This window comes from Salvelinus namaycush, chromosome 32 (genome assembly GCF_016432855.1).
Source record: "Salvelinus namaycush isolate Seneca chromosome 32, SaNama_1.0, whole genome shotgun sequence".
Classification (NCBI taxonomy): Eukaryota; Metazoa; Chordata; class Actinopteri; order Salmoniformes; family Salmonidae; genus Salvelinus; species Salvelinus namaycush.
The window spans coordinates 26,337,492-26,350,951 of NC_052338.1; the positions used below are offsets into that span (position 1 = coordinate 26,337,492).

The 13,460-nt window shown below is 42.0% G+C and overlaps 1 protein-coding gene across 1 annotated transcript; it reads left to right on the forward strand.

Annotated features, from left to right (window-relative positions):
• Positions 1-182: 182 nt before the first annotated feature.
• On the forward strand, positions 183-12,462 carry LOC120027077 (mitogen-activated protein kinase 15-like). The gene is made up of 14 exons (XM_038971917.1): positions 183-266; positions 1,460-1,558; positions 1,836-1,865; positions 6,686-6,776; positions 7,483-7,613; positions 7,795-7,958; positions 8,170-8,309; positions 8,470-8,527; positions 8,882-9,019; positions 9,483-9,588; positions 9,808-10,159; positions 10,272-10,405; positions 11,836-11,988; positions 12,268-12,462. Exons 1-14 carry the CDS (start codon positions 198-200, stop codon positions 12,460-12,462), a joined length of 1,860 nt encoding a protein of 619 aa, XP_038827845.1. The 5' UTR covers positions 183-197.
• The last annotated feature ends 998 nt before the right edge of the window (positions 12,463-13,460 follow it).

The following is a 13,460-nucleotide window of genomic DNA, read 5'->3' on the forward strand; positions in this document are numbered from 1 at the left end:
CGTGTTTTATATTTAACTCATTCAAACGAAAGGGTATGAAGATTCCAGCTCCAAGAAGTTGATACCTTGAATCACATGTTTTCAGAACGTTCATGATCAAACGTTTCTTTGCAGAATTTCAATTTGGGGCTGAGACTGTTACATTGTAATTAAGGAATGAGAAACATTGCATAGAGTTATCTAAACAAAGACTAAGGATGAACGTCACAGAGGTGGAGGATCATATTTCCATGAAATATGAAATACAAAGAAGACTTGGAAAGGGGGTAAGTAATTTAGGCTGTCTCCGGTTTTTATAGTTCTGTGAAAAGTGATTTGTTGGGAAGAAGGTCGAATTTATGAATGACAGCTGTATTGCACACTGCTGTCAAACAATAATAGTATATACAAAAAGCAAGTAGTTGTGTACGTTTTCTGTCGCTTTTTAAAATGTATTTTAAATGAATAATCAAAAAAATGACTTTCAATTGCACACATTGCTACATTTCACTTTTTCCTCCCCAGTCTTTCCTTTAAGAAAAAATCTTACAATTCCCCAGAATTAATGTTCCTTTGAATAATGATGTCATAAGCTAGAGGATTGTCTACTTTTTCAGAACAAGCTGTTTCTTTCAGCCAGATCAGTAGACTTTGATACTAGGGAAATTAGAAAAATCAGTGACTTCAGAGTCCAAAGCTTTTGTTTTGTTTTCCCCCAGACATAGACATAGAATAATGGAATCCCTGCCTTCATTCCCTTTGACAAACCAAGAGAGTCTCTCCCCATGTGTTATAAGCATCCGAGAGGCTAGATCTATCTCTGAACTGTATAGTGCCAGATGGTAAACCTGGGACACTGTTGAGTCATGTAGATACATCATACAGATGCTAACTAATCTTCCCTTGAGGGGAGGCCAATGGTCATATTACACTTGTTAACAGTTAACTACAGTTTAATTTTACCCAAGAAAATAATGTGTGTTTGGGCACTATTCCTAGGTTACAATACCAAGAATACCATCATAAGTTCCAAGACAGTAATTTGTCAAAAACATGTAAGAAAGTCTCCCTTGACAACCCCTATTTCCCCAGTTTTCGTTCCATCTGACAATATTAAAGTAAGCCTTGCTTTGCTTGTTAAGCAGGATGTCATTGACGCCAGGTGGGACTGGCCACAGAGGGACCAGTGTCTAGTGAACCTGATCATGTGTTCTCTCAGCTCAGCACTGGGCTGTCTGTCGGGGGACCCATTGTCATAACCAGTCACCTCTCCTCGATGTGCCGCTGACTCTAAAAGTGCTTAGTAATCTCTCTCTAGAACGTTTTGTCTTTCCTTACTCTCCACTCTACTTCACTGTCTGTTTTCATATTGTGATTTTAGTTTCTCTTAGGGCTCAACTGCAGTCTTGTGGCAGTTTGTTTGACCTTTAATCCTTATAATGATTCACTAACAGTTTTATATTTCTGTATCTGTGTCCAGGCATATGGGATTGTATGGAAGGCTGTGGACAGGCAGACAGGAGAAGTTGTGGCTGTTAAGAAAATATTTGATGCCTTCAGGAATAGGACTGATGCCCAGGTTTGTGATACATGATGATATTGGTCATTGACATTGTCTGCCACTAACTAGGTGTAGCTACAGAGGTATAACCTTAATACTGTATATGTTGTGCAGGTTTCTGGAGCATACCAAAGAAGACTCTGTTCAACAACCTTGACTATATCTAATTATAATTTTATGAAAATACTGTAACAGCCAGGGGTTCTCAAACAGCTTTGTATTATTTTTGTTGTTGTTAATGATTAAATAGATTGTCAATTAAGATTGACTTGTCACAATGTTTTTTTCTCAACAGCGGACATTCAGAGAAATAATGTTTCTTCAGGTAAGAATGAATACCTATATCAGTTAGTGTAACAGTGTTGCTTACGTCCCTCTCCTTTCCCCAACCTGGGCTCGAACCAGGGACCATCTGAACACATCAACAACTGCCTCCAACAAAGCATCGTTATCTATCGCTCTGCAAAAGCCATGGCCTTTGCAGAGCAAGGGAAACAACTACTTCAAGGTCTCAGAGCAAGTGATGTCACCGATTGAAACGCTAATAGCGCGCACCGCTAATTAGCTAGCCATTTCACACCGGTTACATTAACAACAAATGGAAAGTTGAAGTGAGTTTTGTTTGAATGATGCACAAGCGCAGCCTGCAGCCAGCTCCATAGCCAGAGTGGAATGGTCCTGTTGCTGTGGAAACTGGGGCCGTGCTTGCATACCGTAATGTAAACACCAGATGGCTCCTGCTCTTCAGGAAGAGTCCCTGATGCTGATTAGACCCTGCCAAGTGTTGAACTGGTGTATCTAAAGTTGTGAATAAGATGGGCAAGCTAGAACCAAAAATCTCACGTAAACATAGTCTGTCCACGAGAGATTATGGATAACAAAATGGACATTAAAATGTTTATGGCATGGTTTTTAAATGAATGTGTAAACTGATCATTCCCTATGCTAATGTGACAGAGACAGTTCTGTTTAGTTATTCTATAGATGAGCAGAAGCCTCAGTCTGGGGGTGGGGTGTGCCATATGTAAACTAACATATGGAATTATTTTAAGATGGTGGATAATTTAGCTATTTGTTTTAGAATTTTAGGACCCCTGTCGGTATAAAACAAATATATACAAAAATTGGTTTGACAAAATATAGAATTTGGCCTTTACTTCTATAGCCCATAGAAGCACATTGAATAACACATTCATAAATGGCAAAACAAACAGTCAAAAAGGAGATATAAGAAAGCTCAGGAAACATTTTTGTTTTTTGGACACATATTTAAGCCTTCTGTTTTATTTGCACAAACTACCTCCATACTTCCATTTAAAAAATAGAACCAGTACCAGGTTACCTTTTTAATTTATCTAGGCAAGTCATTTAAGAACAAATTCTTATTTACAATGACGGCCTACCCCAGACGATGCTGGGCCAATTGTGCACCGCCCTATGGGACTCCCAAACACTCCTGTTATGATGCAGCCTGGAATCGAACCAGGGTCTGTAGTGACGCATCTAGCACTGAGATGCAGTGCCTTAGACCGCTGCGCCACTCAGTAGCCCAACTATCAGACGAGTCCCGTGACACTTGTGGGGGTCGTACAGCAAAACGGAGAACTCCACCATGTTCATGGGAATCTCATCTTTCCATAGAGTGGTTCATTATTAGTTAAGCCAAACCCTTCGAACACTACAGATGTTTTAGTGAGAAGATCGATTTTCGGAATGTCTCGTGGTCTGACAAACACCGCTGTAGCCTGGCCACCTTCTACCAGTGGTGGGAAAAGTACCCTAATTGTCATACTTGAGTAAAAGTAAAGATACCTTAATAGAAAATGACTCAAGTAAAAGTGAAAATCACCTAGTAAAATAGTACTTGAGTAAAAGTCAAAAGGTTTTGTAACGGTGTTCGAGGAGGAGCATGGATTGAACCAAGGCGCAGCGTTGTGAAATGACATGATTTATTAAACAAGACGAAAAAACGAACTACACTTGAATAATTAACAAAACAAATAAACGATGTAGACAGACCTGGACGACGAACTTACATGAAACACGAAGAACGCAATAACAGGAAAACTGACTACACAAAAACCGAACGAACAAACATACCGAGAACAGTCCCGTGTGGCGCAACATACACAGACACGGAAGACAACCACCCACAACAAACAGTGTGAAAACACCTACCTTAATATGACTCTCAATCAGAGGAAACAACACACACCTGCCTCTAATTGAGAGCCATATTAGGTACCCATTAACCAACATAGAAACAGAAAACATAGACTGCCCACCCAAACTCACGTCCTGACCAACTAACACATACAAAAACTAACAGAAAACAGGTCAGGAACGTGACAGGTTTTGGGGTTTTAAATATACATTTGACCATTTTCCTTCCTGCTAAGCATTCAAAATTGAACAAGTACTTTTGGGTGTCAGGGAAAATATATGGAGTAGAAGTATATTATTTTCATTAGGAATGTAGTGAAGTAAAGGTTGTCAAAAATATAAATAGTAAAGTACCGATACCCCCCCAAAAACTACTTAAGTAGTACTTTAAAGTATTTCTACTTAAGTACTTTACACTACTGCCTTCCACCTAAAATGCAGAAGGCCGACATAGGTGGATGCAGTGGATTGAGACACAGCCCATGCAAAAAAATATAGTTCTAGCTTAAACAGATGGATGTTGATGGGAGATTTTTTTTCTTATGTTATTTCGATTGATGCACGGGTGCGTCAATAGACTCTTAAGGATATTTAAAGAGACTACTAACAGTATTGGGGAAAGTTTGCTGTGTGATTTTGGTGCTTAGTTAATCATTCAGATGGTGACCATATATTCTGACCTCATGAAAGTGGATAGAAAACTGGTCACACGGGACAAGCAAACAATGTGTTGTCCGCATTTATCGGTCTCCAGTCTCCACCATCCACTCCAGTCAGGGAAAACAGAGGCCAGGGCCTTAAGCTGTGTGTGAGTGTCCATAATAAGGCTGTTACTATCTCCCACAGAAACACTGGCACCCCAGTCTCTGGATGGTTTACATCACATAGCATTTCAACATTGACCCATTCCAACACCACCTAGACTGTTATGTCACTATCCCTAAGAAGATTCTCCCTTTTGTAGTCAAACCAAATCACATTTTAGTTGTCACATGCACCAAACAGGTGTAGACTTTACCATCAAATGCTTACTTACAAGCCCTTAACCAACAATGCAGTTTTAAGAAAATGGAGTTAAGAAAATATTTACTAAATAAACTAAAGTTAAAAAAAAACATTAAAAATAGTAACACAATAACATAACAATAATGAGGCTATATACAAGGGGTACTGGTACCGAGTCAATGTGCGGTAATACAGATTAATCGAGGTCATTTGTACATGTAGGTAGGAGTAAGGTGACTATGCATAGATAATAAACAGCGAGTTGCGGCAGTGTAAAAACAAAGGGTGGGGGGGGGGGGGGGGGGGGTCTATGTAAATAGTCCGGGTGGCCATTTGATTAATTGTTCAGCAGTTAGTTGTTCAGTTCAGTTATGACTTGGGGGTAGAAGCTGTTAAGGAGCCTTTTGGACCAAGACGTGGCGCTCCGGTACCGCTTGCCATGCGGTAGCAGAGAGAAAAGCCTATTACTTTGGTGACTGGAGTCTTAGAAAAAATGTTTAGGCCTTCCTCTGACACCACCTAGTATACACAATACCAGTCAAAAGTTTGGACACACATACTCATTGAAGGGTTTTTCTTAATTTTTTACTATTTTCTACATTGTAGAATAATAGTAAAGACATCAAAACTATGAAATAACACATATGGAATCATGTAGTAACCAAAAAAGTATTAAACAAATCCAAATAGATTTTAGATTCTTCAAAGTAGCCTTTTGCCGGTTGGAACCAAAAATCTCAAATTTGGACTCATCACCAAAGGACAGATTTCCACCAGTCTAATGCCCATTTCTCGTGTTTCTTGGCCCAAGCAAGTCTCTTCTTATTATTGGTGTCCTTTAGTAGAGGTTTCTTTGCAGCAATTCGACCATGAAGGCCTGATTCACACAGTCTCCTCTGAACAGTTGATGTTGAGATGTGTCTGTTGCTTGAACTCTGTGAAGCATTTATTTGGGCTGCAATCTGAGGTGCAGTTAACTCTAATGAACTTGTCCTCTGCAGCAGAGGTAACTCTGAGTCTTCCTTTCCTGTGGCAGTCCTCATAAGAGCCAGTTTCATCATAGGGATTGATGGTTTTTGCGACTGCACTTGAAGAAACGTTCAAAGTTCTTGAAGTTTTGCAGATTGACTGACCTTCATGTCTTAGAGTAATGATGGACTGTTGTTTCTCTTTGCTTATTTGAGCTGTTCTTGCCATAATATGGACTTGATCTTTCACCAAATAGGGCTATCTTCTGTATGCCACCCCTACCTTGTCACAACACAACTGATTGGCTCAAACGCATTAAGAAGGAAAGAAATTCCACAAATTAATGTTCAACAAGGCGCACCTGTTAATTGAAATGCATTCCAGGTGACTGCCCTCATGAACCCTTGGGCTCCCGAGTGGTGCAGCGGTCTAAGGCACTGCATCTCATTGCTAGAAGCATCACTACAGACCCTGGTTAAATTCCAGGCTGTATCACATCTGGCTGTGATTGGGAGTCCCATAGGGCAAATAAAGAAAATTCCCTCAAATGAGTAGGTGTGTCCAAACTTTTGACTGGTACTGTAGGTCCTGGAAGGCAGGAAGCTTGGCCCCAGTGATGTACTGGGCTGTCCACACTACCCTCTGAAGCGCCTTAAGGTCGGATGCCGAGCAGTTGCCATACCAGGCGGTGATGCAACCGGTCAGGATGCTCTCGATGGTGCAGCTGTAGAACCTTTTGAGGATCTGGGGGCTCATGCCAAATCTTTTGTCTCCTGAGGGGGAAAAGGTGTTGTTGTGCCCTCTTCACAACTTTCTTGGTGTGTTTGGACCATGAAAGTTTGTTAGTGATGTGAACTTGAAACTCTCTACCCGCTCCTCTACAGCCCCTTCGATGTGACTGGGGGCGTGTTTGGTCATAACATTGTTTTAATTAATTTACGGTGGTCTTTGAGGACTGTGTGTGCGTGCTTGTGTCTTTTTCAAACAGTTATGTATTTCTCCCTGCAGGAATTTGGAGATCATGCCAACATCATCAAACTGCTGAACGTCATCAGAGCTCAAAATGACAACGATATTTACCTGATCTTTGAATACATGGGTGAGGACTCTTATGTGGATTGTCTATTGACATCCATTTTGAATCTTCTGTCGGTTGACTTCAGGATTGTGGTGATTTGTGAAATGGTAGCACGCTATATAATATTACATGCCTATTAATAATAACAGATATACATGCAAGATGCTTGCATCGATGACTCTTGATGGTCAAAATCACCCTGATACCCAATAAAATACATTTTCAGGGCTTTCCCACTGTATTTATTATTTTCCACCTACCTTGTAATACATTTGATGGGGTCGGCCATTATGAAATAACCACAGAAAGAATGTAGGCAGTCAGGCAGGCAAGCTGCAAGGTTATGCAGCAGTTTAAACCTGGCACCAGAGGGAGGTGTGAGAGGGGAGGGCTCTTCTCCTCTTGGCTGCCTGCGATGCCTGCTGAGTCCACACATTGGACTGCTCTCTGATCTCTGCAGGCTAATCTCTGAGTGTGGGCCAACATCACGGCACATGTTTTCCCTGGCACACCCCACCATGGAAAATGCCTCCTTTGTCCAACCCTGGCTAATTTTGGGGCACTGCAGGAGTGTGCAGATTGTTTATGGGAAACGTGACGTGTCTGGTTTGTTATTCATTGAGTGTTTTATTGAAAGGTGCCATTATTCTGAGTGTGGTATGGATGTATGTTCAATGCTGGATGATTCCTGTTGGTTATTACTGTTTTTACCACCTGTGTGTTGCAGACACCGACCTGCATGCGGTGATAAAGAAAGGCAACCTGCTGAAAGACATCCATAAACGCTATGTCATGCATCAACTCCTTAAGGCCACCAAATACATGCACTCAGGCAATGTCATCCACAGAGACCAGAAGGTACAGTAGAATGTTTAAATTGCCATTGTACTAAGAAGTGTGCATATTGAGAATGTGACATTATTGCATTTGCAGATGTGCTGGTGCCACCAGTATGGGTGATGTTATCCAATTCTTCTGTTTCTTCTGGAGGAAAAACTATTTGGATGACATTATTGAATTTGCTTTCCTCTTCCCACAGCCGTCCAATATTCTGCTTGACACGGATTGCTTTGTGAAGCTGTGTGACTTCGGTTTAGCAAGATCTCTCTACCAGATCCAGGAGGATGCTGGGAACCCGGCGCTGACAGAGTATGTGGCGACGCGGTGGTACAGACCTCCTGAGATCCTGCTGGGCTCCTCAAGGTACACATGCACTGGGACCTGCTGTACGTTTCTCAATAAACTGAGCCACTTCTTCAGGCTTGAAGACATCTTTGAAAGAGTGAATTGTTTTCTTGATTTAGTGTTAACTTGGGTTTCTGATCAAATAATGCACCCAATGGGAAGGTAAGTATTCATGCAGAAACCTGTCCGTGCCTGTAAAATCACTGAAATACTTTGATTTCTCCTATAGGTACACAAAGGGTGTAGACATGTGGAGTATAGGTTGTATTCTAGGAGAGATGCTGCTTGGGAAGCCCCTTTTCCCTGGAACCTCCACCATCAACCAGATAGAGAAAATCATGAGTGCCATTCCACACCCTAGCCCAGAGGGTGAGTATTCATTCCTGGCTGCACAGTTCACAGAAAACTGCTAGTGTGCTATTTGCTTGTTGAGCACTAGTGGTGGAATCAAGCTTTTATGCCCCTAACTGACCAAGTTAACTGACCAACTGATCATTACTTAAGTAATGATATGTGATTTTGTTTTCAGACGTACTTTCGATCAGATCTGAGTACGGTGCCTCTGTAATTCAGAGGATGCTACTGAGGTAAGTCATAGCGGAAGTCCTACAGAAGTAAATATGTCTATATAAAGGTGTCTAGACATTTTGAGAGCTTGAGACTATAAGGTTCTATCTGCAGTTTTGTCAAAATTTAGTTATTGATATTGCCTTGTTCTATTCAATGTTATCTACTTATATAGTATTCTATTCAATTGATGCTGTTAAGTTCAAAAGAATGCTCAATAAAATTTGCTAACACCATTCAAACCAATGAGGGTTCGGAACGTTAAAGCCAATTATCTCATAATCATCTTTTTGCAGATATAACCATATAGTTGCAAGCTCTTGATTTATTCCCAGTGCTGCACTCTGTCTGTATTTGTCTGCCTGCGTGGCCAGGCCCCATGTGCCTCTAGAGGACCTTCTGCAGCCGTCGGTGCCCCCTGATGCCCTAGACCTGGTGTGTCGCCTGCTGGTGTTCAACCCAGACAAGAGGCTGACCGCTGAGCAGGCCCTGCAGCACGTCTACGTCTCCAGGTAACGTAGAAATCAAACCTAATTTATTTATACAGCACATCTCATACATTAAAATGCAGTGCAATGTGCTTTATACAAGCTTTTATAGGCTATAGGCTGGTTATCAATCGTGTCCAGTCAAATGTATTGTATAACGCCCTTTTTAAATCAGCAGTTTAGAGTAACCCAGGCTAGACCCTAAAGGGCAAGGAAGCTGGTTTGATGACACAATGCTAGAATCCTTTGATGATGCTAATACCGTTCATTTCTGTTATTGGAGTGCATCCCAAATGGCACCCTGTTCCCTACATAGTGCACTTCCTTTGACTTGGGCCCTAGTTAAAAGTATTGCACTATGTTGGTTAGTTTTTTGCTTTTACAATGTTACTGAGTAGTGCTAGTCTTGGATTTAACAATGTTGTTATTTTCTATTTGTGTTGTGTTATGTCATAGTCTTTGTGTTTCCCCCTTAATTTCACTGGAGATTCCACAACCCAGACAAGGAGCCAGGTCTGGACCATGCCGTGATCCTGCCTGTGGATGATGATGTCCAGTTGTCGGTGGTTCAGTACCGCAACAAACTGTACAAGGTAATACTGAGGGGAGGCAGGATGATGAACACCTGTCTCATGTTTGGTTGGCTTAGGGTGGATTATTACTGCCAATTGTTGAACAGTTACTAATAGAGTTTGAAACAAGTTCCTTTCAAGGCATTATGACAATAGACATTTTTATTAACGACTGAAAAAAGGCACAGTATCTATAATCAGTCTTCTGTATCCCTCTTTTATCTCTGTCCTGTGGAAAAGATGATTCTAGAGAAGAGGACCACAAGGAGAATGCTATGTAATATCCAGCCCAGGCCGAAGAAGAAAGAGGAGCCGGTTTCTGTGTCTGGGTGTGACAGTGGAGACCGTGGGAAGGAAAGGCCCAATGGAAAGAACATAGGCGGGCCAGAGCCAGTCCCAGTGGTTGGTGATGGTGGAGGGGACCTTCGGGTTAAATCCCTTCATGATAAGACTGAACACCAGGCTGCTCGTCCAGTTATCACCATACCCAACCCAGTACCTGTGTCTACCCTGGCGGCCCTGGAGAAGACCAGCCCTGCAGCCAGCCCCGTCATGGGAAAGACTACATATAATCCCATCACACATGTTGCCAGTGAGTACACGAACACACGCATATGGTCCCCAACATTCACACACACCTTCACACTTCATACACACAGGCGCATTCTTTCTCATGGTATTTGTCTTCTATTTCTCTCATGCAGATGGTTTTGTAGGAAGTCTGGCTGAACCACCTCACTATTTTCGCTCTGGTACTGCCAGCAGGAAATTGGAGCAACAGACGAGTGATGAAAATGTAACTGTACTGCCAGCAGAGGGCGCTAACGGCAACACTGTTGTAAGTACCACTGTCATAAAAAACTGAGTTGTAATAGGAAAAACTCTGTTCCCAGGAAAGAGTTTAGTTACAACAGATGTAACAGATCACGTTAAATACAATACAACCTGCAACAAGGGAACAATAATCAACAACAATTCAAAAAGATTGTTGGACTTGCAGAATAAATCACCCATTTTATATCCTCTTGAGATACATGATGTAATACAATACCTACAGGTAACTGCCAAAATAATGGTATCATTTGAGTAAATGAGGGCTACAAAGTATATAGAAAGCAGGTGCTTCCTGAGTTAATTAAGCAATTTTTTATTTTATTTAACTAGGCAATTAAGAACAAGTTCTTGTTTACATTGACGGCCTACCAGGGAACAGTGGGTTAACTGCCTTGTTCAGGGGCAGAATGACAGATTTTTACCTTGTCAGCTCGGGGATTCGATCCAGCAACCTTTCAGTTACTGGCCCAACTCACTAGGCTACCTACCACTAGGCTACCTGCCGCCCCAAAATTAACATTGGAATTAACATCCCATCATGCTAAGGGAGATGTAAAAAAATAAATAAAATGCTGGGCCGGCCATTCATTTGGCTATCAAGACTATGTCCCTATAGGATGACAATGTCCCCATCCACAGTGCACGGGGGTGGCAGGTATAGCCTCGAGGTTAGAGCGTTGGTCCAGTAACCGAAAAATCTGCTGTTTCAAATCCCGGAGCCGACAAGGTGAAAACCTGCCGCTGTGCCCTTGAGCAAGGCAATTACCCCCAATTGCTCAAGAGGCGCTTGACAATTGTGACCCTGGTCGTGATCCCACTCCCTGCGGGTGTCTCAGGGGGAGTTGGGATATGCAAAAAACACACTTCCATTACAGACTTGCTACAGGAAAAATATAAGCTTCCCCCCAAAAAATTATTATGAGTGGTCACTGAATGGTTTGATGAGCATGAAAACGATGTAAACCATATGCCATGGCCGTCTCAGTCACCAGATCTCAACCCAATTGAACACTTATGGAAAATTCTGGAGTGGCGCCTGAGATAGCGTTTTCCACCACCATCAACAAAACACAAAATTATGACATTTCTTGTGGAAGAATGGTGTCACATCCCTCCAATAGAGTTCCAGCGTCACTTGTTCATAGCAGAATAGAAGAGAATAAACTACACACAATTCCAAACATTCAGACTGACGCAACCTTCAGCTAGCACCTTGAATGTCTCAAATATAGACTACTGGATAGACAAGCATGTTGGTCGTGTGTATTACAGACAGAGACTGTAGATTTATGAGCCTTTGTGTTGATCACTACACAGCACAACAAGTTCTTTTGAGTGTCCACTGCAAAATATACACGCATGGAGATATTTTTCTGTAATAATTTCTCTCTCTTTTTTGCTCTCTCGCGCTCTCTCTCTTTTCCTATCTGTTAGTCTATGGAGCAGATTCTGCAGCGCGGTCGCTCAGCACCTGTCAGCCACAACCGTTCCTTCTCCCTGACCCTCTCCCATCCCCAGAACAACCCGCTGGTCCGCAGAGACGAGCCCTCTGTGTCCTCAGGGATATGTGTCACCTCTGCACGCCTGGTGAGTGGACATTGCCCTGCTACTTTAACAAACTCATACTCTATGATCTCATATACTGTTGCTGCTGCCACTATTGAGAAGACTTTATGTCAATGCCATAAATCATCTTCTGTAATGTGTCCTTTTCCAATGTTTCATTATCAACCTGTTGAGAGCAGGGAACTCAGATGCCGGCTGTGATATGTTTTTACATTGTAGCCTAAATTTTGACGTAAAGGACTTGTCCCATATTAACCCATATTTTCTCTCCATTTGGTTCTTTTTGGGGGTTAAACAAAGAACCAGCGGTCCCAGTCTCAGACACGAGAGGCACGGCCACCTCCTCCCAGGTTCAGTAAGAAGGTTTTCCAGAGTAAAGCCAATGTGGTTGCTGCCGGTGATCCCCGTGCCAAACTGGGCAGCTATTCTCAGGCCTATGGCACCATCAACAAGACAGAGCTGGATAACCTTATGAGGTGTCGACACCACCAGTAACCACCACACTATGCTGGATGTATGGGACACTGTCTGACATCAGATGGGCAATAGACAAGGGGACAGGGAACAGGGAGATATAGGCTAGTGGAATGTTTGGGGAGGAAAATATTATTGCGAGACGAAAGTTAGGAGTTCAGCAGTACAGATTGGAAGTAACCATGGAGACATGGAAATCCATAGAGTAAAGGTGACAATGATTAAATGCCGTCAACTTAGCCCCACTTCCTTTGTGAAATAATGACTCGATGGGAAATGGGAGCTATAGATCCTTAGCTTAATGTAACTAAATTTGCAAGGGTTTTTACAGTGAAATGCTTTATACTAGAGGACAGCAGATATACCAGTGTAGATATATACAGTACCAGTCAAAAGTTTGGACACACCTACTCATTCAAGGGTTTTTCTTTATTTGTACTATTTTCTACATTGTAGAATAATAGTGAAGACATCACAACTATGAAATAACACATATGGAATCATGTAGTAAGCAAAAAAGTGTTAAACAAATCAAAATATATTTTATATTTGAGATTCTTCAAAGTAGCCACCTTGATGACAGCTTTGCACTTGGCATTCTCTCAACCAACTTCGCCTAGAATGCTTTCCTTTTTCAACAGTCTTGAAGGAGTTCCCGCATATGCTGAGCACTAGTTGGCTGCTTTTCCTTCACTCTGCGGTCCAACTCATCCCAAACCATCTCAATTGGGTTGAGGTTGTGTGATTGTGGAGTACAGGTCATCTGATGCAGCACTCCATCACTCTCTTTCTTGGTCAAATAGCCCTTACTCAGCCTGGAGGTGTGTTGGGTCATTGTCCTGTTGAAAAACAAATTATAGTCACTAAGTGCAAACCAGATGGGATGGCATATCTCTGCAGAATGCTGTGGTAGCCATGCTGTTGTGTGCCTTGAATTCTAAATAAATCATAGACTGTGTCACCAGCAAAGCACCCCCACATCATCACACCTCCTCCTCCATGCTTCATGGTGGGAACCA

Excerpts from the sequence above, each read along its gene's own strand:
- LOC120027077 (XM_038971917.1), top strand. The coding sequence starts at position 198 with ATGAACGTCACAGAGGTGGAGGATCATATTTCCATGAAATATGAAATA. Across the intron at positions 1,559-1,835 it reads GGAATAGGACTGATGCCCAG|CGGACATTCAGAGAAATAAT; the intron begins GTTTGTGATACA and ends TTTTCTCAACAG. Across the intron at positions 11,989-12,267 it reads GTGTCACCTCTGCACGCCTG|AACCAGCGGTCCCAGTCTCA; the intron begins GTGAGTGGACAT and ends GGTTAAACAAAG.